This window comes from Falco naumanni, chromosome 3 (genome assembly GCF_017639655.2).
Source record: "Falco naumanni isolate bFalNau1 chromosome 3, bFalNau1.pat, whole genome shotgun sequence".
Lineage (NCBI taxonomy): Eukaryota > Metazoa > Chordata > Aves > Falconiformes > Falconidae > Falco > Falco naumanni.
Genome location: NC_054056.1, coordinates 45,644,616 through 45,670,423, shown reverse-complemented (window position 1 = coordinate 45,670,423; position 25,808 = coordinate 45,644,616). Strand labels below are relative to the sequence as shown.

The 25,808-nt window shown below is 37.2% G+C and overlaps 1 protein-coding gene across 3 annotated transcripts in view; it reads left to right on the top strand.

The window, feature by feature from the left end:
- The first annotated feature begins 238 nt into the window (after nt 1–238).
- PTPN3 (protein tyrosine phosphatase non-receptor type 3) overlaps nt 239–25,808 on the top strand; it is a 106,210-nt gene continuing 80,640 nt past the window's right edge. Inside the window, exons 1-7 of one of the 3 annotated variants that reach the window (XM_040586815.1) lie at nt 239–414; nt 10,952–11,059; nt 11,220–11,262; nt 12,325–12,403; nt 13,913–13,957; nt 14,835–14,887; nt 24,696–24,816. In XM_040586815.1, the coding sequence (XP_040442749.1) occupies nt 277–414; nt 10,952–11,059; nt 11,220–11,262; nt 12,325–12,403; nt 13,913–13,957; nt 14,835–14,887; nt 24,696–24,816 (587 nt within the window). In that variant the 5' untranslated portion in view covers nt 239–276. Of the gene's footprint in view, nt 415–10,951; nt 11,060–11,204; nt 11,263–12,324; nt 12,404–13,912; nt 13,958–14,834; nt 14,888–22,480; nt 22,587–24,695; nt 24,817–25,808 lie in introns of those variants that run through there. The other 2 variants (XM_040586814.1, XM_040586816.1) reach the window with 2 other exon arrangements.

Below are 25,808 nucleotides of genomic sequence, written 5' to 3'. Positions count from 1 at the left end.
ATACACTGCAGGAGTTAGCTGTGATTCTTTTTAGAATACTCACATTTAGAACACGGAAGACCCTCTATATATGCATTTATATTCTGGTTCACAATGCACTAATTTTACAACTTACTCTTTCCTGTAAGAAGCATTTGTTACTATAGGTATTGGGGATGTAATGAGGTCTTCATGATGATGTGGGTTTCTCTGAAAAAAAACATAGGTGAAACATAGTGAATTATAAGAATTTTTATTAAACGTAATTTTATTTTTATAGGTTATTCAGCAATAGTTATGAACTCCCGTTTACGAGCCTTAGGTGGGAGGATAAATAACATACGAGCATCGGAACTACCGAAAGAGAAAACGCGATCAGAGATAATCTGTAACGTTCACTTTTTGGATGGCTCAGTACAAAGCTTCAAAGTCAACGTAAGTTTGGAAAAGTACTATTTTTTAAACGTATAGATATTTGTTTGAAAGCTGAAGATCAAATGTGGGACCCTGAGGCATGGGATTTCCAAAAGATGTTGAAGAAGTAGCTTTGCCATTACAAATTGCAGTATTACTAGCTATGAAATGGATTTTTAAAGTTCTATTGTAATTTTCTTTAAAGTCAACCAGCTGAAATATAATGAAATCATGCCATTCAGATTGTATCTAGGAGAAGGTCTTCTGTATAATATGGGAACCATGAAGAAACAGATCTGGTGATTGTTATTAGCTATGAATAAGTAATTCATATTTAAAAGAAACTCCTAAATTTAGATTTGCTCCTCCTTTTCTCCTGTCAAAGGACTGGTAGTGCTAAAAGGAGGAGGTCTTGTACTGACATCACTACAGGAGGTTACATATTTTTCTGAAATGCAAAGGTGATGAAAACAGGGAAGACATGGCTTGGTAGGCCAGTTCTGTTCGGTCTTTTGTACTTCAGTGTAGTCTCTTTATCTGGGAGTGGGGAGAGAAAAGGGATTAATGGTGGTTTGTATTGTACATTTTTTACTGTATTGTGTTAAATATTTTGGTTTATAGCCTTCAGTACTGATCAAAAGTATTAGTTCATTTTTAAATGAAGACAAAGGAAATACGTTTACTCTTTAATCAGTTCTCAGCAGAATTACCTGACTATGCAGAAGAACTGTGGATGAATTTAAGTATAATTGTGTAAATTTGTGTATATTAGACTCGTTTTATTCAGGTTGCCCTAGTTGAGAAGCAGCGTTTTGCTGAGGAAGCTGTTGTTGGATATCCTAGATTAATGCAATGCTTTCTTATTGGAGGTTCAAAACTTCACCTGAAAACTGTATTTAACGAAGTGTTCTTATAGTTATTGAAATAGAAATGCTTTGATAGGTAAACAGGTGCTTATTATTTTAATATATACAGAATTAGTCTCAATATATTTTATATACTATGTATATTTATATATGTGTGTGTACGTGTATATGAAGCAGCTAAGATTGAGGAGTGGAGTATAAGGAGAGCAGGTATATAAGAGAAAGAGCAACACATTAAGTATACAGTTACCATTGTTCTTCTCCAGCATGCCCTACGTCAATGAGCTAGCATAATTGCCCTTGCCCTCTGTTCAAGGATCTTTGACAAATGAGGGATTTAAAACTTGTTGAAATCCATGCGTTAGTAGTATATTCTTCCTTGTAAACAAGTGTTTAAACAGCTTTAGATTTAGCACTTGGCCTGAAGTCCAGCACTGTACAAGTGCATTTTGCTTCTCATTTCATCCTTTTAGCAGTGAGTACAATATGGTAATTGAGAACCATTTTGAAACTCCAGACCCAGCTGGCTTCTCTCCCTGCCTTCAGTGTAGCCCCAGGGTGTCCCTTCTGGTACCTCCTGTGTCCTTCATCAATTGGAAGAGCCTCCTTTACTACAGCTGTAATGCTGAACTGGTGTAGAGGTAATGCAGTTCCCATTACTGCTTTATTGAAAAGAAATGGGGAGCATGGCTATGTTATAGGCTAATGCAAGGAAGAGGTTTACCAAAAGGTCTATGATCTTCGAGTACTGAGCTTTTATACCTGACTGAGGGAGCCTGTGCTTTATCTGGCAGGATGGCCCTTCCTGATTATCTTAGCTTGACATCTGCCTAAGAACAGGCTTTGCTCTGCTCTCCTTGTGTTGCAAGGTCCAGTTCTCAAGGGTTTGGAGCCAGCTGTGGAAAATTTGTATCCAAGTTCTGCTTATGTTAACAGAAAAATTCAGCTTCATGAGGTTTGTACTGACTGTGTTTTTAATTGCCAACATCATTCAGTTTTACGTTTGTGAGCAAATAGTAACTCAGGTCTGTGGTTAGTCTGGGAATCAGCTAAGCACGTACTGAAGGAAAATAAGTTTTGATTTTCCCCACTAGTGAAGTTGTTCTGTGTTGCTTTAGAGAAACTCTTTCTCATATCAATACATTAGTTTATAGATCTGATTTTGCTCCATACTTTATTCATTTCTGGATGCCAGGTCAATTGATAATTCTATATTTTAAAGAAATTAAATATGCATATCACATGGCATGATTATCCATAAGAAAAATTAACAGCAATGTATTAATATTGTATCAATAGATTATTAAAATGAAGGTGCTTTCTGAAATGGCTAGACATAGATCAAGATACATGGATAAAAAGGCATGTCTTGTGAATGTTGTAAATATGTTGTCTGGTTTTGTACTTTCTCAGTTTTTACTGTTATTGCTGAAATCTGTTGAATTTTTATCTCCTGTCTGACTTTGGAGAATTGGAACTGGATAGGATCACCTCTTTTAAAGCATAAGGTCTCTAGTGTTTTCTCCTTTTAAAGAACTTCAACATTAACTGTAAATTAAGGTTGGGAATTTTTCAGGGTTGTATGTTTAGCGGCTAGTGGTACCTGACTGTGATTTATGAAAGCTCTAAGTTTGGATGTATGTTGCACTTCAAACTATAACATTACGGTACTACTCATGTAAAGCATACTTATGTATACATTCACAGTCAGGATTATACTTTTCTACCGCAAATAGTGGAAAGTGAATGGGGTAAAGCAGAATACTCAAAGCTTTGCCTTTGTCCATTTAATAGCATAAATGGAATTGAAGACTTCTCCCATACTAATGGCAACAGGCTGAAGAATACTGAGCATTGTTTTGTCATGTATCAGCTTTCTGAACACAGAATTCTTACTGCAGGAGGATTTCTTTCTTTAAAAGGCAAAGGAGGATTGTATAGAAAAGTAACATCAAATAAAAGAAACATCAAGGGTAAGAAGAAACTTGAGAGAAATTTGCTTTGAGTTTATGCAAATAGATATTCCTAAGCTGTCATTTCTATTATCTTGTTGGCACTGCATGGAAGCTCAAGACTAGTAAATTTGAGGTGGATTTAAATTTAATACAAAGATGATAAACAGTCCAAACTTACAATCTATTGACACATTGAGAAGGACAACTTCAATATTTTGAACTAGTAGTAAATGACATCTTTAAAATGATGGTAGAATGTTCATGGTATCTCCAAATACTGAACCTTTTAGAGAACAGGGAGAATAGAGATGTGACTGACTTTTCATTCTGTAGAAACAGGATCTTTATAGAGCCCACACAGATCATTTTCATCAAACTTTGTTAGCAAAGTGCATGGACCTATGAAACTTTCAAGTTTATAGCTATAGGTCTCTATTGTTCTCCTTGGTGGTACTTTCTTTTCCCAGTGGTTTTATCTGTAGCAGTAAGAATGAAAACGAAATATTCTAGTACTGGGCAAAGGAAGAAGGAAGGTGGATTTTGCTTATAGAAATAACCTGGGGGACTTTCTATTTATTGAGAAACCTGAAGATAGCTGCATAACTTGATTCTTGCAGATTTGTTCTTATTAAGTACTTCTACCAGAGAATATCAGTGGCCTGACCAACTGTAAATAAAGATTTAATTTTAAGAAACAGTGCCATTTCTATCCTGTTTTTTTTGGCTTTGGCTGATTAGTGAAATGACAGGCTTTTTTGTTCATTGTTTTCATTTGAAGGAGTTGATACAGTTTCAGTGAATCTGAAATTTGTATTGATGGTGTCACAAAGAGTTAATCAGTATAACTTGTGGTATGTGCTGTTTTCAGGTCATCATGAAAGTTCACATGGGAGCACAGACACACACATTCCACTAAATTACTTACAGGCCAAATAGAAACGTATGTGAACTCCACAAGGCTGAAATGGCCTTTCTTGTCTTGCCCCCGTTATGTGTTTCAGTATTTAGAGGGAACATGTCCGTAGTTCAGGCAAAAAGCAGAAGGTATACATAAGGTAAGAGTTGGAAATGTTCTTCTTTCAGAAACATTTCTGAGACAAAGACTTGACTGTACTTGGTAGAAAATGTTGCACTTGATTTTAATTATATCTGGGTTTTCTTGAAGCCTCCCAATACATTTCAGGTGTTTGAATTTTATGAGAAGGTTAATTCACTTCTGTCTCTGGTGTTACCTCTGTCTTGTGCTAGAGCTGTAATGCATAAGCTCTCCACATGGAGAAAATGTTAGTTGTCATTCTAATATAGACAGAATGTGCTCGCATGCCATGTTTGGGTATGTTTAATAGCTGTATATTGAGCAATAATGCAAACTTACTTCTAACTTCTGATATAAACCTGCAGGAATTTTCTGTTATTGCTCTACTTTGACTCATTTACCAGGAATGACCACTTGGGAAGTACACCTCTCAAATTCCAGTAAATTGACTTTTACGTAGGAATAAAATTGACAGTGTCAGATCACTTCTGTATTTCATTGTCTTTCTGAGTTGATGCTTATGTCTCAGTACCTGTGATTTTTGGGTTTAGACTACTTAGCTTTTAGTAATAAGGTTCCCTTCTAGAAATAAAATGATTAAGCAGTAATAATGAGAAAAGGTGCACAATGTGAAATGCAAATTGTAAGGAATGTTTTTCCTTCCTCACCATCTCAGTTAAGCTCCTTCTTCCAGTATTTGAGAAGGAACACGTTTTTTACAGCTAACACCAACAATTGCTAATGCTGCATTTAAAATAATGGGCAGAGACAAGTCTTAAAGGTTCTTTTTGATTGTGGGTACGGGTTTTATAATTTTAAACTTCTCATAGTAAAATGCAATGATGCAGAATTGTTGAATCTTTGTCACTAAGTTTTCCTATTGGATATTGTTTGATAATACAAGACAGTTTAGTGCTAATATGTTTCCTTCATGTTGAAAGAACTGCTGGGTTAAGTTTCAGGCTGGCAACAAGTATTTACTTTTATTTTGAGGCACATCAGTACGCTCTATGACTGAAAAACTGCAAAAGTATTAAATTTGATGATGTCTTTGAGGACAGTTAGGTGATCTGACTTCCATTGTTAGTCTTAGCCTTTCATGGGGCCTGGCTTAATATTAAATGCTGAAGGAAAGAATTAGTGGAGGAGAGATTTTTCCGGTTAGAACTGCAATGACTAACCTCGTGTATGTTTGTTTTAAATCATTTTTGAGGCAGAGGAAATGCAGTGGGTCAGAATGCTGTGGGCTTGGATAAATATTTTGTGTGACCTTTATATAGGAAAATACTGGGCTGGAGTGTATGGAATCTAGAAGAGTTAGGGGATGGGCAGGGATTTGGCTCAAGAGGTGGCAGTAGATCTTGCTGAAGAGGAGATGTTAAACAGTGCAAGGGTGTTAATAGAATTCTTGACTGTCAAATTTTATGTGTTGCTATTGAATCTTTTTTTAGTAAATCGAAAATGTAAGACTCAAGGCATTATTAACAAGGAAAAAAGAGGCAGGAATATGAGGTAGCAGATAGGCTATCTTGAACAAGGAGTAATTGCAGTGAGGGAAATCAGTAGTGTAAACTAATAGCTTTCATAAGATGAGATAATGTGTTTTTTCTAAGCTCAATTTTCAGTTGTAAACAATAGAGGAGGCGAACACTGTAGTTTCAGGCTGAGCTGCTGATGTGTTACTGTTCTGGAAAAGGTGAATGCTGTTACACATCAGGCAGGAGTTTTTAGCCAATGTCAAGGAAGTACTAACAGTGTTAGTCTTGGCATCAAGGCCACCCTCCAGGGAATGTCACATGTAGATCCTGGTTACTCACAAAGAGGGAAGTTCCAGTCAGGCAGGCATAGAAAGGGCAACTAGGATACCCTGTAAAAGGTCTGGACCTAAGGAAAGAAGAGGCTGCTCTGTTTGTTCCGGCCGTACAAAATCTTGCACGCTCTGAGTAAGAGCATCAGGTGGGTAAATAAATGCCAGGAAAAAGACAGAGTTAGTAGAAGAGCAAATAAATTAGCTGTGTAAAATTAGTGTGGAGATTAAAAGAAAGTGTAGCGCTTAGTTCAATTTCATAGGCATGTTGGGACTGAAGGATGCAGGCTATTTGCTGGTGTATGACTGTTACAGGCTGAGTTAGGAAAGGATCGCCTCAAGCAGCATGTGAGGGGCAATGGGTATTGTGTCTGAAAAGTTCAGCTGGTGCTTAGCTGTGAGGTTATCATTGCCAGAAAGTGGGGGCAAAGCTTTTGCAGAGCGGAGGGACAGGGAGATGTGCTGTATGTTGCACTGTCCTCTTAAAGTGTCACTTTGTACCACTTACCTTGTGGAAGTTAAGCAAGTAATCCTTTTCAGTTTGTTATTTACCTCGCTACTCCAAACAGCAAATAGTCTTCACTTATGTTTATGCAGTTCTTGGGACAGTGGGTCTTGATCACCCCAGCTTCTAGGCAGTATTTGATGTTAAAAATAATGAAGGGGTTCTTTCTCTTCAAAATGGTGTAGCTTGCTAGAAATTAAACTTGCCTAATCTAAATTCCCTAAATATAGCAGGAAATTGTTGTGGTGCAGGCAGGGTGTAATAGGTGTTAGTTATGACTGCTTTAAATACTAATTTTTGGGCTCTCCAACATAATGTGAAATATACTTCAAGGTACGTGTAAATGGAGGTGAACAGTGCATGGTTATGAGGTGGCTTTTAACAGGTCAAAATAAGGACTGGAAGGTGCCAGGAAGACTAAATAAATGGAAATTTCTTTTCAAGGTAGAAACAAACCAACCTCTTTTTAGTAGAAAAAAACTTAAAAATTCTTAAGATTATCTTAAGAGCTTGTGTCATTGTAACAGTGGCTAATTAGGCTAGTGTGGAAAGTGCATAATTACTACTACTTTTAAATCTCATTGTAGAAGGCAGGAGACGTGCTGAGACTGTCTTTACTTGCTGTAATGGTTGACAGGGTTAAGGAGAACTTGGTTCTAATGCTCAGTTTAGCTGAGCAGTGTTGATGTTGTTTTGCCCTCTTCTTAGGGTGGAAGGGAGTGAAAATACGATGTGTTGTAAAGTATTTGACACATAGTATTAGAGTACAGTGTGGCTATGGACTGTATTGAAATGGATGTCAGCATTCAAAAGCAGTGATGTGACATTCTTAGCCTGCTTCACTTTACACCTAGATCTCAAAACTGTTTGTGTGTAAAATAGATTGAAGGTTATGCAGTATGAGCTGTGTGGCAACTTTATTTTTAGGTGTATAGGCTGAAAAATAATTCAGGTGTTTCTTAAAGCTAAAGCAGAGTAAATACAGATTTTCTTCAGGAAAACCAAAAACCTTCAGCTTCAGGAATTCTAACAATTGAAGAAAACTTCAGCAATTTAAAATAACATTTTCTGCTAACTTTGATTTGTGGAGTGAGTGCTTGATCTAGGCACTGTGGAAGAAATGTTGTGCTTTTAATACCAGAGGGCAAGAATTGGAGCCACAGAAAAGTAGTGTTGGAAATTTCTTGTGTTAGGAAACGTGGGGAGGAGGAGGAAGAGAAGGAGACAGTGGTAGATATGAAGATGGAGGAGACCAGTAGTGGATGAGCAGCAGGGTTTAGGGTTGGGAGACCTTTAGGAAGGTTTCAAAGAGAGCTGCAACTGCTGAGCAAGAACACTGTAGCAGGAAGCTTGCTTGTCTTTACAGAGAAGCAGTGAAAAGGCTTAGCAATTCATGTGTGTTGAGGGAGGAAGGGATGCAATTGTGAGAGGAGGGGAGAGGGAAGGTGGAGGCATCTGAATTGGGATGAAGAACCAAGCATGAAAAATGAAAGGGAAATTGGGAGATAATGCTGTTGCGACAAAAGGAGGCTGAGGGGAGTCAGGAGTGTTGAAATTCAGAGAGAAAACTAGCAGAAGAATCTGCCCTCTGTGGTCTTCTCCTGCTCCATTTGTAATGAAACCTGAGATGCTTCTGAACGCTTTCTTTCCATAAAGTCTCATCCCCTGTAATTACTGCTTTTGGTCACAGTGTAACTTCAGTTGTTTTATTTAGCTTGTGTCAGAAGTATGTACTATAGACCTACAATTATGCTTCTGTGTTGTGCAGGTGTCATGTGATGTCACTTGAAAGTGTTTAAACATTCTGCTTACAAAAACATGAACCCTGGGGAAATGAATGTGGCATGTATAGTAAGGCAGTGCTAAAGACGAAAGTATTCATGTCAGGAAATGCCCATTATTTTAGAGGATTAAGGATAATCTGCTATTTTCTTAGGGCCCTCTTGTAGACCTGTGTGGATAATCTCTGTTAGCAAATATTAGTCTTCATCGTGGAGCCCGCCTGATAGATGGTGCTGGACAGAACTGCCTGACAGATGCACAGCATCGTGGCTGTGCGTGATGAGGAATGCCTGGTCGAGTGGTCCCTACCTGCCAGTGAGATTTAAGTTTCTAAACTGAGTTTAGGTCTGTGCTATTTCAGAAGAAAACCGGGTTTGATCAGTGCCATGGTTTGACTATCCCAAGGAACAGTACCCTGTTTGAAAGGAGGGGAGTAGGAATGTGCAGCTGGGGAAGAAGGAGGGGACAGAGCTGCTGCTTTTGATGGCTGCACAGACTTACAGGCCTGAGTGGACTTGCGTTTATTGCAAGACCTCAACTGTTTTTTGTGAAAGTTAAACAAGATGGGAGACTGTTGGAGGGGAAAGGGTAGTCTCATACGTAAGAGTTCAGTGTTGCCTACATTGTTTTATTCATACGTGACTTTGCCCCAGAAAAATGGGCATAACTTTTCATGGGAGGCCAACAGTTTGCTGTTACCTTATCTTGCATCTGGAGCCTGATGTAGAAACACTGAGTATTTAAATCACAAATGAGCTACTAGGAGTTCTGCTTTGGCAGTAGGGAAATGTTGGATAATATTCTGTCCTCCAAAATAAGGAAGCAGAGTGGGTGTCATTTGCTTGAGTCTTTGTTGTTCTTTTCCCATCTTTTAAACAGGAAGAATGCCTTTATGAGAAAAGGGAAGACTATAGAATATATTACTATTTAAAATGCTCCATTACAACAGTGTGGTACCCTGTTTAAAAATAAAATAATAAAAAAAATATCAAATCTGTCTTCTGAACAGGACTTGAGCATTTTATAATAAACAAGATGTAGATAAAGAGAATTCAATACAATATTGGCTTCATGAAGTGAGCAGTCTTATGGAATAAGTAAGACTTGCCATCCACAAAAATTGTGGCCACTATCATGCTTAATATACATTAAGCCCTTTGTTTCAATAGATAGCCTAAGAAATTTGTTTAAGAAATCAGAACTTGTGCTAAGGTAGTGATGTAGTGACAGGACAAGGGGGAATGGCTTTAAACTGAAAAAGGACAGATTTAGATTAGCTATTAGGAAGAAATTCTTTACTGTGAGGGTGGTGAGGCACTAGAACAGGTTTCCCAGAGAGGCTGTGGCTGCCCCATCCCTGGCAGTGTTCAAGGCCAGGCTGGATGGGGCTTTGAGCAACCTGGTCTAGTGGAAGGTGTCCCTGCCCATGGCAGAGGGGCTGGAACTAGATGATCTTTAAGGTGCCTTCCAACCCAAACCATTCCATGATTCTGTGACCTTAATTATATCAGAACTTAATTTTTAAGATATTTGTTTCAGAACAAAGTGCTTGTCCTTTGCAGTCTAAATAATTTTTCTCCAGTATTTTTTTTTTGCATGTGTGCAGTTTATTTCTGCTTTTAAGAGTAACATTTGGAAGATATATGAAAAATAAGTATGCTATAATTTTTTTAATAGATGAGATAACAAGCAAACTGATGTAATTTTTGTTCTGTCCAGCAATTTTGTGCATAAAAATATTGCCCTAAAATGCCATACAACTTTGCAAGCTATTTATTACGTATTAGTGTATTTAGGATTGCAGCCTTGTTGAGGGGGTTTTGTTTGTTTCTTTTTGTGGTTGGGTTTTTATAGTATAGTTGGTTCACAGTGTTCCTTGGCAGAAGTTGGTTAATCTGCTGTTCACAATGCCATGGCATGGAGATACTTGTTTGGTTTGGGAAGAATTATACCGTGCTTCTGATTGTGGATCTCTGCAGCCTGTGCAATTCCCTGTTGCATCAGTTCTTCCGTGATACCTGTCTTGAGGGATGTCTAGACAGAAAGTGGTGTGGCTGAACGGCAGCTGAGCACGCGGAGGCTGTGGGTCAGGCAGGAGTTGAGGCTGAAATACAGAATCCTATGGTTGAAGCACAGCATCCTCCTACTCTTTTTCCCGTCCTAGTGTATACTGACTTTGCCTTTTGACAGCTGATGTGGAAACAGTGAGCTGCTTTGGTGGTGACAGAAGGGGCCAGAGCAGCCCCATGTGGCTGTAACCCATCCTTGCAGGTTACAGCTCCGGAGAATGGCATTGCTCCTAAAGACTGTGGTCAAGGGAGAGGTTGTCTGATCAAAATTAAGTTGCTGGACCAACCTCAGGGGCTTGATCATGTCAATTCATATTATGAGATTTCACATGTGTAATGTGTTTTGGAAAGAAAGACTCTTAAAAAAAGATACTTTTATCAGAATAAATTCTTATTACTGAGAAACTGTGAACCAATGCATTAGCAGCTATTTTTACTCATGAGTTACTTTTTTAAAAAACAAATATATTTTGATTATTTGCATCTTGAAATGTGTGAGGATTGCGGAGTTTCACTTCTGAAGTTTTCTTGTTTTCAGAAACAAGACACTGGACAGATTTTGTTGGATATGACCTATAACCAGTTGGGTGTGACAGAGAAGGAATATTTTGGTTTACAGCAAAATGAAACTTCAGTAGATTCACCTGTAAGTATAGTAAATAATAAATGTGTGTGCATGTATATGTGTGTATACATCTATATACACATGTATGTATACACACATATTTATGCACACACATACACATAAATAAGCAGTATTCATTTGTAAACATTTTTAATCTATCTAATAGTTTTTCATTTCACAGCGATGGCTTGAACCAAACAAACCTATTAGGAAACAGTTAAAAGGTAAGACTTGTTTTTAATATCTTGATTGTAACTGTGTAGTCATGCTTTTCTGTGTTCTTGTAACTAGAATAAATACAGTTCTTGTAAATTAGTACATCCAGATGGTAGATTTTCTTTAAGAGCAAGTCTTACCTCTGCACAACTTTTCAGCAGAACTTTCTATGCATCTCTTACTGCTATCTGGTGCTAATAAGACCTAGTAGGTCACTAACTTTGATGCTGTCTAACCTTGGCTTCTGAACAGTTTTGGACAACGTGGTCATGAAAGCAGTAGTGATAGCACGATGCCAGTAAATTCCTCCTGATTGGGAAGGTAAAAACAGGGGTTTGATCAAGGGAAGTGGAGCCAGTTTCGTGTCTATTTTCTGATAATTTCTTGTCTCAAGAAGAATAAGGAAGAATAATTCTGTTTTTACAAGAAACCAAGCAAACAAAACCCCAGCACTACACACTTCCAAGTGCATGTGTTGTTCCAGTATATCTTGTTTGTAGACAGCTTTGGGTAACAGAATGCTTATGAAGAAGACCAGGCTGGCCAGCATGACCTTGCCATAAAGCAGTTTAGGAGGACTGAGTGACACTGTCTCAATTTCTGCTGTGAAACCTGAGCTGTGTTTTTCAGCTCTCTTACTTCTACCATATGCTGTAGGTTGTGTGTGACTTGAAATAAAATTACATAGAGTTAACATGGTGAACTTATGTTAATTTATTGTATTTATATGTAAGAGAGAATTGAGTATTATCCCAATTGAGATACTTCAGATATATTTGCTGCAATTTTCTCTTCTAATACCTATGAGGCAAAGCTAACTAAGTAATGCCTTTTATGTTAAGTAGCATATACAAGTGCTTTAAATGAAAGCATCGCAATATTTGAGAGTATTTTCTTCTCATAGTTGGTGTTGGGGGATCAGGAGAGACTTCTGGTTTCTTGTAGTTTCATGAGAAAAATGCATCAGATTTCTGTGTGGTTGTTCATGTAATTTTTCTATAACTATAGAAATAAAAACCTTGGGCTTTTTATTAAATGAAACATTGATTTGCTCTTCTAAAATATTGCAGGAGGTTTTCCCTGCACCCTTCGTTTTCGTGTAAGGTTTTTTATACCTGATCCTAACACACTTCAGCAAGAGCAAACCAGGTAACTTCTTTTTTATATTTACTTCCATGAACTAATAATATATAAAGCCCTCCCTTCCCATCTCCACAGCTTGGCAAATTATGCTTCATTAGATAGGTAACTTGACATAACTCTTTGTATCAAATATATTTGGAATTGACAGCTTGATGTGATGGTTATAATGAATGGTTTCTGCTATACGGAGCCTACAACTCTAAAATACAGCCAGAGTATAACCTAGTGCAAAGATGGCAGTTGGTTTATTTGCACCTTGGATTCCTTCTTTTTTGAGCACTTTGTTGCTTTAAGTACTTATTGCATGTTTTTCTTTCTTTTCTGATCCCTTAATTAATCAGATGCAATGATTAAAAAATAGGGGAGTTCAATGATTAAGCTGTCTGTATGCCCTAAGTGTATGTTGGAAGTTTTGTATCCACAGAGTCAGTTTTGAACACCTGTAGTAGCTTTAATGCCGAGGGTGTGGGAGGGTGGGGTTTATCTTTTTTTCAGGAAGAAAAGAGAATGGTTCTTGTTGTCTAATTTGCCTATTACTTGCAACATGCAAAGATCTATAACGCTTCAGTTTATAGTAGATCTTTAAAATTTTCCTTCTTAACCTATCTCAGTTTTTATGGGGTGGTGAGGTACATGAATTATAAACAATTTTCAGTTAATTTGTCACAAGGCTTTAATTGAAAACTTGTTTTGTTCAGTGCACATGATTTGGAGTTCAGAATTCACAGACACTCATTAATCGGGCATTTTTGTAACATTTTTGTAATGTTTTCATTATCTGTTAATTTTGGTCACTTCAGAATATAAATAGTACAGCATGTTAAATGGTATTTCTTGTAGAAAATTTTGGCATCGACCTGTCTTGATATTTGCTAATCATGCAGTTGTAAGCTATTCTGCAGTTTTAAACTGAAATTATTCAAAGATCTGTTCTTTATGGTTCTTCACATCCCAACTCTCCAGGGTCACTGTAAAGTAACATTGTCAAACGCTAATAAGAGCAAGACCGAGCTGCTCTTGGAGAATTGTTTAAGAGCTTTTTGTTAGCATATGCTACTTGAGAAATGTCTCGTCCTCCATTGAGTATTTCTAAAATAGACTGTCACAGTTTGGGGTTGGTTTGGGTTTTGGGTGGATGGTCAGTGTGTGTAGTTCGGGGGGGGTGTTGTTTGTTTTTTTTGTGTGGTGTTTTGTTTTTTTTTTAATGTTAAATCTAAGATGAATGTTCCAGGGAGAAAGCCCAGTTCTGTAATGGTTTGGGTTTTGTAGTGTTTGTTGTGTCATTAATACTGTGGTCCTGGAGTTGACGTACAGACTGCCAAAGATGTTTAAAACCATGATGAGAGTGAGTGGGTGTATGATTGCATATTTGTAAATGGCACTAAGTTTTATTCATCTGATTCTATAGTTTGCCAGGAAACTTAATAAAGTAAAATGAATACATGTAATCATTTCAACCATACCTTTTACATCTGAAAATAAATGTGTGTTTGTTTTCCAAAAAATATTTTCTAGGCACTTATTCTTCCTGCAATTGAAGACTGATATTGTGGAAGGAAGGTAATAAGAAGAATCCGCACTTTATTTATAATTCTTTTTTTAAATAATATTTTTTTTAAAAAGCCTTTTTCAGAGAGTATTATTGCTATAAAAATGTACCTTGTGAAGTACTGCTTTAAAAGAAAATTAAATTGGTAGGAAACAGTACAAATTTTAACATAACTCACTTAAGAATAGTTTAGAAGCCTGTTGCAATTGAGCTATAGGATGTGTTGCATGAATGTGAAAGATCTTTCTGCAAGGAATGGTGTGCCAGGCGTGGTATTCCAAACGTGGGGACCTGCTGTCTAGTACAGTAATCGGGGGGAGCGGGAAAGAGCATTCATGCTACTGTTTCACATGATTTAAGGGTAGGCATATACCCAGTGGTTCCTTTGCCTGCAATTCCTGTGTGTTTGTATGTTTTAAAAAAAAGAGGGAAAAGGTGGTTTGAGTATTTGCTGCTAAATGTAAATTGCCTTTAGGTGTTTGCTTTCTTCTTTCACAGTCAGATTTGGTCCTGAGATCAGAGCTGTCTTTGTGCTTGGCATTTGGCTAATTTTAGTGTTTGTACCTAGTTTTAAATGCACCAGACTGGACCTATTAACGTCCAGAGCTCCATAAAAATCCCTTCTCCTTTTGCTTTCCCGAGTAAGCATCCAGCAAGAATAGGAGCATGTCCTTTCAGGACTAGTTATTTCCATTCACTTAAGAAGCTGTTATACAGCAAATAGCTTTTCATGTGTAGCCCTACTGTGCTTTGACAATCAAACGTCGTAAGAAAAAGTCAGATGCTCTTGGAGATGAGTCTTCACATATTGAAGTAATTGCAGAGACATTGTTAACAATACATTTATGCAATCTATATTTAAATAAAACTATTTTCCCCTCTTTCCAGGTTATCATGCCCCATTAGTTCTGCTGTTGTCCTGGCATCCTATGCAGTACAGTGTAAGTAATAACCAACTGTTTTTTTGTTAATAAATGTATCTGACCAACTACCTTCTCTGCTGTTTGGCATGGAAAAATAAGGAAAGATTTCTTCTTATCTGTTTGTGCTGAACATTCAAAATGCTACAGGTGATGCTTTATAAAGAAGATGCAGGTTATTTAAGCAGCCTTCAAGGAGTCTAAATAGAAATAGTATACTTGTTAGGTCGATCAAAAAAAAAAAAGTTGATACAAGAATAACATTGTTCTTAAGTGTGCTTGTACCACTGACAAAAAAAGCAGGATTTCATTGTTACTGGAAACAAAATAATGAAATCTACCTTGTGGTACAGTAGCTACAGGAAATCATTCCAGGAAAATAAGAGATCATCTAGAGGAAAGTTAAGGGAAAGGTAAACTCATGATTAAGGAACTCCAATGTTTACTTATGTCATGTTTTTTCAGGGAATTTGATTTGTTAGTTCTGTAAAACTGTCTGGCACTTTGCAATACAATTAAGGTGACCCTATGTACAAAAACATATTCTCTTCTGCTTGCAACTGGCAAAAAGTAATTGTAAGAGTGATATTAGAAAAATATCTTCTGTAGGTAAGCCAAAATGGAGTCTGAAAACCATAATGGAGCCTGATCCTATGCCTTACAGGTATCCTAAACAGATAGTGGAAAAACAGCTGGAGGAAGACCTTTCTCAGTAAACAAAGAAAAAAAAACCAGGTTGAGGGTTTAGTGGAGTTTGTGTATTTGTAGAAATTGTTGCCAGGGTAAGCATACTAGAATAGTTGTGTAGTTATTTGTGGAAAGACTAGCAAGGTCTGCAGATATGACTGGTAATTTTTGCTTGAAATAAGGACCAAGCTAAGCAATTAAAAAACGGTTTTAAAAGGAGAAAGTGATAAACTGTTGGTATCTGAAAATCCCAAGTGGCTATGAAACATTCGTTTTTATGTTTAAGTGTATCACATGTTGCACACTTTAATTAAATGGAACTTTAACCACATTCAAGCTTAGTAAGAACAGTTGAAACCAGAGCAAGTTTTCCAGAGTAGGCAGGAGTCCCAGTTTTGCTGCCAAAAGAAATGTGGTTTTGCCTCTGTATCCCTCGGGCACAGCAGGGCACTTGAAAGCTGAAATACTCTGAACCTTTAGGACTGTTAAATGCAATGCTGCTGACCCAATTGTGCTAAAGCACAAAAATGTAAAGGTACACTGAAGAATGCAAATATTTTATCACAAAGTCAAGGTTAATGTGATTTTTAAAATTAATTATGCCACAGGTAGTGTACCCCAAATCCCAAAGTAATTCCTGTTTCCCATTCAGTGTTACGATCGTTCTGGTTTTAGTGCTTTGGATACCTACTAATGCAGTTATTTGTGCTACGAAGGGGAACAACAGAAGGTCAGTGAAGACTGTGGAAGGGTGCTAGTGTGTTTTAATCTTTCTCCTTCCTAGTGGATTCTAGAATTTCCTATGCAGCTATTTGCTTGGTTTTCCTAACTCATGATAGTGCTATTATTACCAGAGTTTTTTAACTTTTAAAAAAACACAACCTTTCATTTTTGCTAGCTCATGACCTTTCTGTTGCTGTTGGTATGATACCTACGTTTATTCTTTGCATTGGCAAAGAATGAAACATCTAAAAGAAAGATGTGTTCCCTTAAAGAAAAAAGAGGTTTGTTTTGCCTACCAGGTTGTTCCCATTTACCTGAAGATGATGGCCTAGAAAGACCTTCTGAAATCTGAGTGTAGGTCTCCTTATCTGCCCATGTTTGCTAGGATTCTTGTCAACTGAAATTGTTTTAAATTCTAGTCATACTTATTAAAGAGAGTTGAAGTTCTTGGATATGAGGGGTCTGATTATTAAAAAGCCGTTGTCTGAAGTTACCATGGATCGGTTCTACCTGAGCTGTTTCTTATTACTGCCGGTTCTTGGTGGTTTTCAGGCTGCTCCCTCCTCCTCCTGTAACTTCCCTTGTATGCAGAATGGGTAATAATCATTGCCTGACACCCTTATGGTTATTTGTTTAAAAGGTGGAGCAGTTGTCACTGGCAGGAGGGTTGAGGCAGGTGTCTTTCATTGCGCATGGTCTGATGTTTGGTATTACTGCTCTTTCTTTTGAACTGTTTTTCACATGTGGCAGTTGTATGATTAACCTTCCCAGGTCTGAGTTTTGCAAAGGGACAGGTGGTGGTGGTGGTGTCTGTTGCGCTGCTGGAGTGCTGCTTCTCTGTATGGCCCTTTGCACAGGCGTTTGGGTTCAGCACCGCGGTTCTGAAATAAAGTGCTGACGTTACTCTGCACCGCTGTGGCACACCCTGTGTGTCTCCTGGAGCCAAGTTACAGGGGAATACAAGTGGGTGTGAATACTGTGTCTAAATAGCATGTGACTAAACTTGATGACGAATACAGCTCAGACACTTGAGGAATGAGTTGTTAGTTTATTATCAGTAAATGTGGTTTGTGATAGAAATGATCCCTGGATTTTGAAAATTCTTTTTAATGAGAACTTAAGGTGCATTTCAAATAAATCCAAAATAGTTAAGTCTGAAGGATACTCTTGTACTCAAAACCCGATCTAATAATAAATCATTCATCTTGGATTTTTACTAGTGTAAAAAAGGGAATGTTCTATTCTCTATAAAATTAAATAAAGGACCCATGCAGTATGTGTACTGCTTTTTCTTATTTAAAAAGTCACAAAGCTTAATCTAGCAACGCTTGTTTTCTGTCACTTCATGTAGTAATCTTTCATTTCCAGAACAGTATTTAAATTACTAACTGTTGGTATGTGAGGAGCCCCATGGGTTTGGTGGAAATATGCTCTTATGTGCGTAAATCCTTTGCTAGGTTTGACTTGAACCTAAAGCACAGCACCAAAGCAACAAAAGATGTTATGAATACTTCTAAGCTTTCTTCTTCCTGAGCATCAGCTGCTCAGTGATTCATTATGACTGGGGTCTCTCTCATATCTCCTCTGTCTCCTGTGATATTGTTCCCCGCTCAGCTCGGGAGGTTTCTCTAGCCCGCTGCTGTCTGTCATTGGGAGTTTGTTCAGGAAGGGGTTGACTGGTTACTTGGGATTCAAATGACCTTTAACCCCTTCTAAGAAAAGGAAGGGTGGTGAGGGTGAGGATTTGAGGAAAGCTGAGCTTAGTGTGCAGGTTCCTCAGAAACTAAAGTGAGTTTGTTAGAATTTCAGGAATGCCAGAAGGCTGAGAATCCCAGAGGAGGTGGGCTGTAAGATTCAGAGGAACATCCAACAGCAGCTCCACAGTGAAAATTGCACCACGTAACTGCCTATCAACTTCTTGCCTGATTCTTCTCACTTGCCTTCATTTTGATCTCCTCTGTCTTCTCAGAGGTTACACTGAAACCTCAGACTTGCTAATTTATGGAGACCTGCCTCTCTTCAAAGCTAGAATGTAGGTTTTTTTTTCTCCATGTGCTCCACACCTATGTTTTGTGAAGTGCTCAGAAGGACGTCATGTAAGCTGAGAGATTTGCTCAGAGGTCATGCAGGTTCTGCTACTCTCCAGGGCACCTCTAGTCTTCGTGCCCCAAAACCAAAATCAGAGTGGATGAATAAAAAAACCTTTGACCTGAATTTCAAGTGTTTGAAATTATTTACCAGATGTGTTGGGTAGTCTGAAGATGTGTGTTTGTCCCACCTGTTCTTCTGAAGCCTGTAGCAATGCTGTTCAGTCACAGGTACCTTTTTATCATGTTTTACAGTACTTGTTGTCAGCAGTACCAGAGCGTTACCTGTGCAATGGCAATGAAACTCCCAATACAAGAATCTGCTTGGAAAGATTAGTTGAAATACACACCCATTTTCTTCCACATGGTTCACTGTGGTCTAGATTGTTGCCTTTGAGTTTGCTAGCTGTTCTAAGACTGTCCTGGTAAGAGAGCTAAGACAGTAGCTCTCCAGCTGTTTTGGACTGTTTTCCCTTAATTATATTTTACAGTTGTGCTAGGCAATACAGAAGTCACTTCAGGATATCATTACTTGAAGCATTGTATGTCTGGTGGTGTTCTGCTATGCCACAAGTGATTTTTTTTGAATCTCAACACTTCAAAACAGGGTACAATGCTGTAATCTCTGGAAGTGGAGAACCCCAGGTAGGCATGTTGGCCAGTGCTGTAGCTGAAGGAGCTGACTTTCTACAGAGCCTCATAGGCTTGGCACTGTTCCTCTGTATTTTTAAGGTGAATAACCCTATTAAATATTTTGGTGTAACGTAACTTTTCCCCTTCCTAGTTACTGCAGGTCAAGGTCCATGTAGTACAATACTCATTATCATGAGTAGTAGTGCTGAGTGTATGCTGAGAGACAACGTTACATGACAGAAGATCAGAGTAGTTTTAAGATGCATTAATTCTGCAAAACCTCTTAATGTTTTGGGAGTACTGATGGCTATTCCTTTAAATCTTTTATTTCCATACTTTTTCAAAATTAATATGTTTGTCCTTTGGATTATGCTTTGCTTTTCACAATACTTTTTCTGATTGTGACTGTATGGTTTCTGAAGTACATGTTGGTTTTGAGATACAGAAATAGCAACTCAGTATAACTTATATTTTTTAATTTGTTTCTTCTTTTTTCTTGTGAATTTTTTTGTTGTGGTTGTTGTTTAACTGTGGCTAGGGTTTGAGCTGCTGAATTATTTATTTATTTATTTAAATAAAAAAATGTTACGATGACTCCTTTTTCATTTGAGAGTGGTAATAGATAACTTGGAGGCCACCATTGTGTGTGTGTAGTTGGCATTTTTTTTCTACAAATGTTTCTTTGTTGTTAAAGCCGAATTTCTCATTTTGATTTACCACAAAGTGACCACTTGTCATAGGTGGTCATAAGCAGCTATTTACAGACATCTCTAGATTGAATCTTTTTTAAGGGCTTTTGAGGGTGAAGCATTATTTCCTTTTACAAAACTAGTTTGTTTTATCCCCATGATTGCTAGTTCTTCTTGTCCAGTAGGGACATCATACTTGCTTACTTATTTGAGTGGATTAAAGTTTGTGCTCTCATCCTTATTTGGATACAGGTTCCACTTGTTTAAACACCTTTCCTTCTCCCGACATCCACTCAGGAAGGTTTTGGTCCTTTCTGAACTGTCTCTCTGGTAACTATTTTCAACATGGTGTCTTTAATTTCTACATCTAAATGGATTTTGCTCATTTCAGTGCTCCTTTTTAGTCTCTCTTTAAGTGTCTGCATTTTTATGGTGGTGCTTTGAAACTGAATTCTGCTATAATGGATTATTTTCTGATTCCAGAAGCATTATACCTGAATACTTTATAGTTACTGTTGAGAAACAGTAACTGCTTTACTTTGTGCTACACTGTGCGTCATCTTTCTTCTGTTCTCTATTTGTGCCAAGAAGTGATCGCTTGAAATGTCTAAACTGATTGAGCTGTACAGATTAGGAAGGATCTTTTCTTTTTGTACCTCAGTGCTCATATGAGGATAAATTTATCATTAGCCTTTAATATTATATTTCACTCTCATCTCAGCAGATCAGTCATTATTGCTGTTCTAATTTGGAGGCCAAAGTCACCCTAACTGTATTTTAATCCTGGATTGCAATTTTATACCTGAGGATTTTTTTACTCCTTGATAACAGTTAAATCAGTTATCTAACTTGTGTGCTAGACTTGTCCTATTGTTTGATTATTTTCTGTTCCACTGGGACCCTGTTCTGCTTCTGTAATTATTCCCTTTTTAAAACAGGCAACTAGGTTCACTTCTGTGCTTTGTGTTACCTAAAATATTCAACCCCACAAAAAGATATGAATTCAGCGTGGAACTACTTGGTTTTGTTCTGTTACAATTCTCAGGTCTTCAGAAAGTTGTAATTAAACCTGTTTTCAAGGACTAGCTTTTGTAGGCATTCCTTTGGACCAAATTTTCCATATTATAGATAACTGATTTCCCATCATGCTACTGAGCCATTCATACATTTGCCCTTTGACATCTGTAGTTACTTCGAATACCCATATGCAGAGAGGTTCTGGTACTATTACTTTGTATACAATTTTTTTTATTATTGTTTACAAGCAAACTCTGTAGAATTGGAGACCAGCTTGTCTTCTGTACCTTGAAGGAGATCATATATATGGGAAGTAGAAATCTGTCAACCTCTAAGTTATAAAAAGCTAGAGGCTTATCTTTTCTGCTATTATATTTTCTGGGTCTGCCTGTGGGAATTGGGCCAGATTGAAATAGTGGTATTTTGGTACTGTTAGCATTCAAAAACAACAACAAAACTAATTTCTAAAACTGGAACCAAACAAATAATTAACTTTGTTATGTAGCAGAAGAATTGGATGTCAAAAATAACTTCATGTAAGTAAGAACCACAGGCAAATCTAACTTGGAAGGGGCTTCTTCAAAGCCAGGTCAGTTTGCTCAGGGCCTTTCCAGTTCAATTTTGTGTTTCTGATGCTGAAATTTGTTGTCCGTCATCCTTGTGGTTTGCAACTCAAAGAAGAGTCTGGCTCTGTCTTTCTTGAACCCTCACTTTGGGATAGTGGAAGACAGAAATGAGATCAGCACTGCCTTACCATAATACAAAGCTGATTGACCAATCCTTTTTTGGAAGAAAGCACTGAATAAATGAAGCATCAGTAATTACTGTAAGAGTTGTTGGCATCAATGGCTTTCTTTGCTTCCATATGTGTCAGTTCTCCCCCCTATAAAGTTCTTCCTTGCCTCCCCCCATGCTGCAAGACATCAGGTACTTGGAGCTTCTCTTTCTATGGAAGATGCGTATCTATAGAATTCCTATTGAAACCCATTAGTGCTACACAAATGCACTTGTTCATGGTCTGCCTTTCCTCTGCATCTGAATCTTATAAAAATGTGTAATTTTTTAAAATTATTTTTAATTAGTCCTTTGCCTTCTTGCACAAAAAGAAATTATTCTGTGGCTACTTGGCACAAGTCTTTTACTAAGACTTATAAAAGAAACGTCCTCTTTTTATTGAATTTGCCCTTCTAAATGAATGGTCTATCATGTTCTTTTCTTTAAAGTCTTCCATATTAGATATAAAACTCTAAAATGCAAGAATCTGATACTCAAATAAATGATTTTTATTTTTTTTACTCCTCCTTGGTTCTGTTTTCTTTCATTTTATCTATATTCTTTCCCAGTTATAATGAATTAAACAGCAATAGTTGGCTAGAATGGAAAAAGGTAAACGTATGCTTCCTCCCGCCCCTCCCCCCGTAACTTTGTCCTTATTGACTCAGTATGTGCTGGCTCATGTGATCAGAGCAGAAGCTATGTCAGGAGAAAATCCAATTAGAAATAGGTCTTTAATATTTACTGCTCCTCTGCTGTCTTCTGGAGAAATCCAGTAAAGAAGTGGAAACTTCACAGTTTTTTCTTCTTACTCGAGTCTTGATATGCCCTAACTTATTTTTTTCTACTTAAATAATTAAATCCTGCACAAGATCATTAGACTTTCATGATGCCTGCTAATCAGCATTTATAATTTCTCTTCAACTGTGACAGTTGGCTGGGGAGTTGGAGAAGCAAGTAGTACTCTAAACTGCTCCCCTTGTTGACATGACCTCAGGTAGCTAGGAGGAAGAGGAAAAAAGACCAGAGCAACCTTCATATTTGGAAGATGAGCAAGAAGAGTCTGCCTCATAATGCATGAAGGAACAGCAGTTGCCCTCTTTAGAGAAGGTAAAACTACAGTAAAAAATATTTTTACCTAATGCGAAAAGAATTGAAATGGGCAATTGCGTTGTCTTACTCCTGGCAATCGGGTCTCTTCCCATTGGCAAGAACGTGATTCAGGCTAGCTGCAACGAACCTTAAAAATGTAGACTGTGATTCAGAAAAAAGGTGGGTTATGTTAATGGCTAATAAAAAAAGAAATCTTCAATTAACTACTGTTGTCTGTGAAATTGTGTGGGTTTATTTTTATACTGTTATTGATATACCTACTTGATTCAAAAAGTTTTTATTTTTTTGTTTTTATTGTTATGCCTTGACCTTAGCCTTGGCAGAGACTTGGACTTCTAATATGTAGATATTCCTAAAAATTATTTCAGTTTCTTGTTATGCTTCTGGATCTTCTGTCTTCGTTCTTTTTTGGTTTTTTTTTCTCTTCATAGACATGTTATTTGACAGAAGGGTTCAAATATGTGTTTTGGTTCTAATGGTAAGTATTTAGTCTTTTGCCAGCTATTTTGCTAACTAATTTAAAATTCGGGCTACCTTTAAAAAGAAAAGGCTAAGTGTTGCAGGAACATCTGCATTACATCTGCATTCAAAATAAATTACTTACTGTTTATCGTTCCACTTTTTATTTACATATTTCCCTTGATGCTGACAATTAGGTGTGCAACTATATTAGCTTCGGACTGCATTTGTCTGGGAATTGTTTTGTATCACAGTAGTTCTGTTTTCTAGGCCATAGAAATCATGCTTTTTGAATATGTAAGTGGCAAATAACTTTTATTTCCTGCATTACAGATACTCCATAGGTACTGTAGCTGTAAGTTATTTTAACAGCTCGCCCCTGCCCCCCCCCCCCCAACCTGAATCATTTAAAACACACTTCCATACTTTGCATTTTCTAGAAAACAATGGTAATAGTATTGTTCCTAAAAGTATGCTTTTTAATTTGGTTTAGTTGAGGGGCTTTCTATGCGGAATTGTTTTCAGTCTATATGCTTTATTTTGTGTTAGTTACACAAGTTTACAAGTTGTGCAAATAACTTCTGCGAAGCTTCAGTGCTTTATAATAACTGTTCAATGCTCCTTAGGGAAAAAGCAGATTAGTACAGGTTCTAGTGATTTTCTTAAATGTACATCAGATTTCATGAAATACAGGGTTTGAATTGTTTGCTTAATTGAAACGAGGTAAATTTGTGGCACATAGGCAAGTACTTTGAAGCAACCTCCCTGCTGCCCCAAAGCTTGCATCTTTATAGCAAGTAAAAGGTTTGTGGTATGTTTCCCAGGATATAAACTTGTGCTGACCTAGCTTTTGAAGGAAACTTGCATAGACTGAGGCTATAAACTTATGGTCATTTATACTTTCATTTCTTTTCAGATATACTGACAACTGTGGATAAGAATTAGCTTTTGTCTAGTAACTGTTTAGAAATATATACTGATTAGTATCACGTTAGAAAGGATAAAGTTTGCAGGAACTAAACATTTTTGTTTATTTGGCTGTAAACATATTTTGGTAGCAGCTTGGTAATGTTAAGTATAAATCAGCAATTATTTCTCATGTGTTAAGTAACTCATGTTCAGCTGAGACAAGATTAACAATTGTTAGGACAGAGCCACAGTTGGTAGTTTGAACAATTTCTACCAGACAGTGAGAATATTAGATGCTTTCTAAGTGACAGATCTTGTTGAAGATTTCTGATCTATTTACTTGACTATAACACATACCAAACTGATTTAATTTGCTGTCTCTTACTGAAGCAATTTGGTATCCTCTGTTAAAGCACTACACATCTGTGCTGGCATGGCATGTAATGCCTGTCTGTTGATGTTGCAGCTTGTGATGCAAAAGTGGGGTCTATGTAAGTAACTAAAGTAAGTACTGAGTTATTAAGTACCTGACACTATGGTAAGTGTATTTTGAAAAAAAGTAATCTTTCTTCACTGATGTCATACAAGTCCCTGTGTTCAACAGTGCTTGTCTGTAGGGAAATAATTCAGAATTTCTGCATTTCCCCATATATGTTTTAATGAGGGGAAGGAATTCCTTTGAAGTAATAATCAACTAACGATGAACGCTTTCTGTATGTGTTTCTTGTTTCCTAACAGCACAACTTGGAGATTATAACGCTTCAGTACATCATTCAGGATATCTGTCAAATTACAACTTTATACCAGAGCAGAACAAAGATTTTCTTATCAAAGTAGAATCACTACACGAGCAACACAGGTAACATCAACTTTCAGTTCGCTTTTACCCCTTGAGGTTTTTAAAGGAAAAAAGAGTGCCAAAAGGAAGTCTCAAATTCTTAGTAGTTTCAATACAACAGGGTTTTATTTTATATAGCTTCTATTAAATTAAATACTTGGTTTTATCATGTAGTTGCTAGACTAATCATATTCAGAGTACGATGCCAATATGTTAAAATATTTAAATAAATTTCTAGCTGTAACCACTGGTAGATCAATTAGCCTTATAATTATTAATGGCAACCATCTAGAATGCTGTACTGGATGTTAGGGGTTTTTTTTTGATTAAGGATATTTGACCATTTTTCAAATCCTATACATTTTTTTTGGTCTGTCTATTGGAAAAAATTCACCCATGAAACACTTCAATTAATGTTGTGCTTTCTCTCCACTCTCCTGAGTGTACTATAAAAGCTACAACAGATTATTCCAGCTAGTCCACTGCTAATTACTCTTTCTAACCCTACTGCTGTGTCTCTTGTAAGACTGCAGCTTTAGAATTAGTGGTTGATCAGATACTTGCAAGCTGAATGCAAATATGCTAACCTAAGAAATTCTGTGGGTATTCAAGCAAATGAAATATGATTCTCTATGGACGTGTTCTCTCTGTCTGTATCTTTACTGTGGCAGAGCAAGTTTCCCACTTTCCTAGTTTCTTTGATTTATACCCTGAAATATCTCCATTTTCATCTCCCCCTGATATTCCTCAACTTTTCTTGTCATCTTTCAGTACTCTCACCTCTCCCTCATGTTTCTCTACTGCTAGTGGGTGTAATGAGTAGTTCTGAACTTCATGTGTGCTGCCTGGCAGTCCAGAACATGCTTGTGGGTTTTTCATCTGTGGGGACAAAGGCAGATAACCGCTAAACTCTTAACTGCAGGTACTAATCTGGACTACTTTCCATGTTCAGGAACGCAACAGCTGAGGCCTCTACTCTTTCCAAATTAATTTGTAGTTTTCAGTATTAGAGG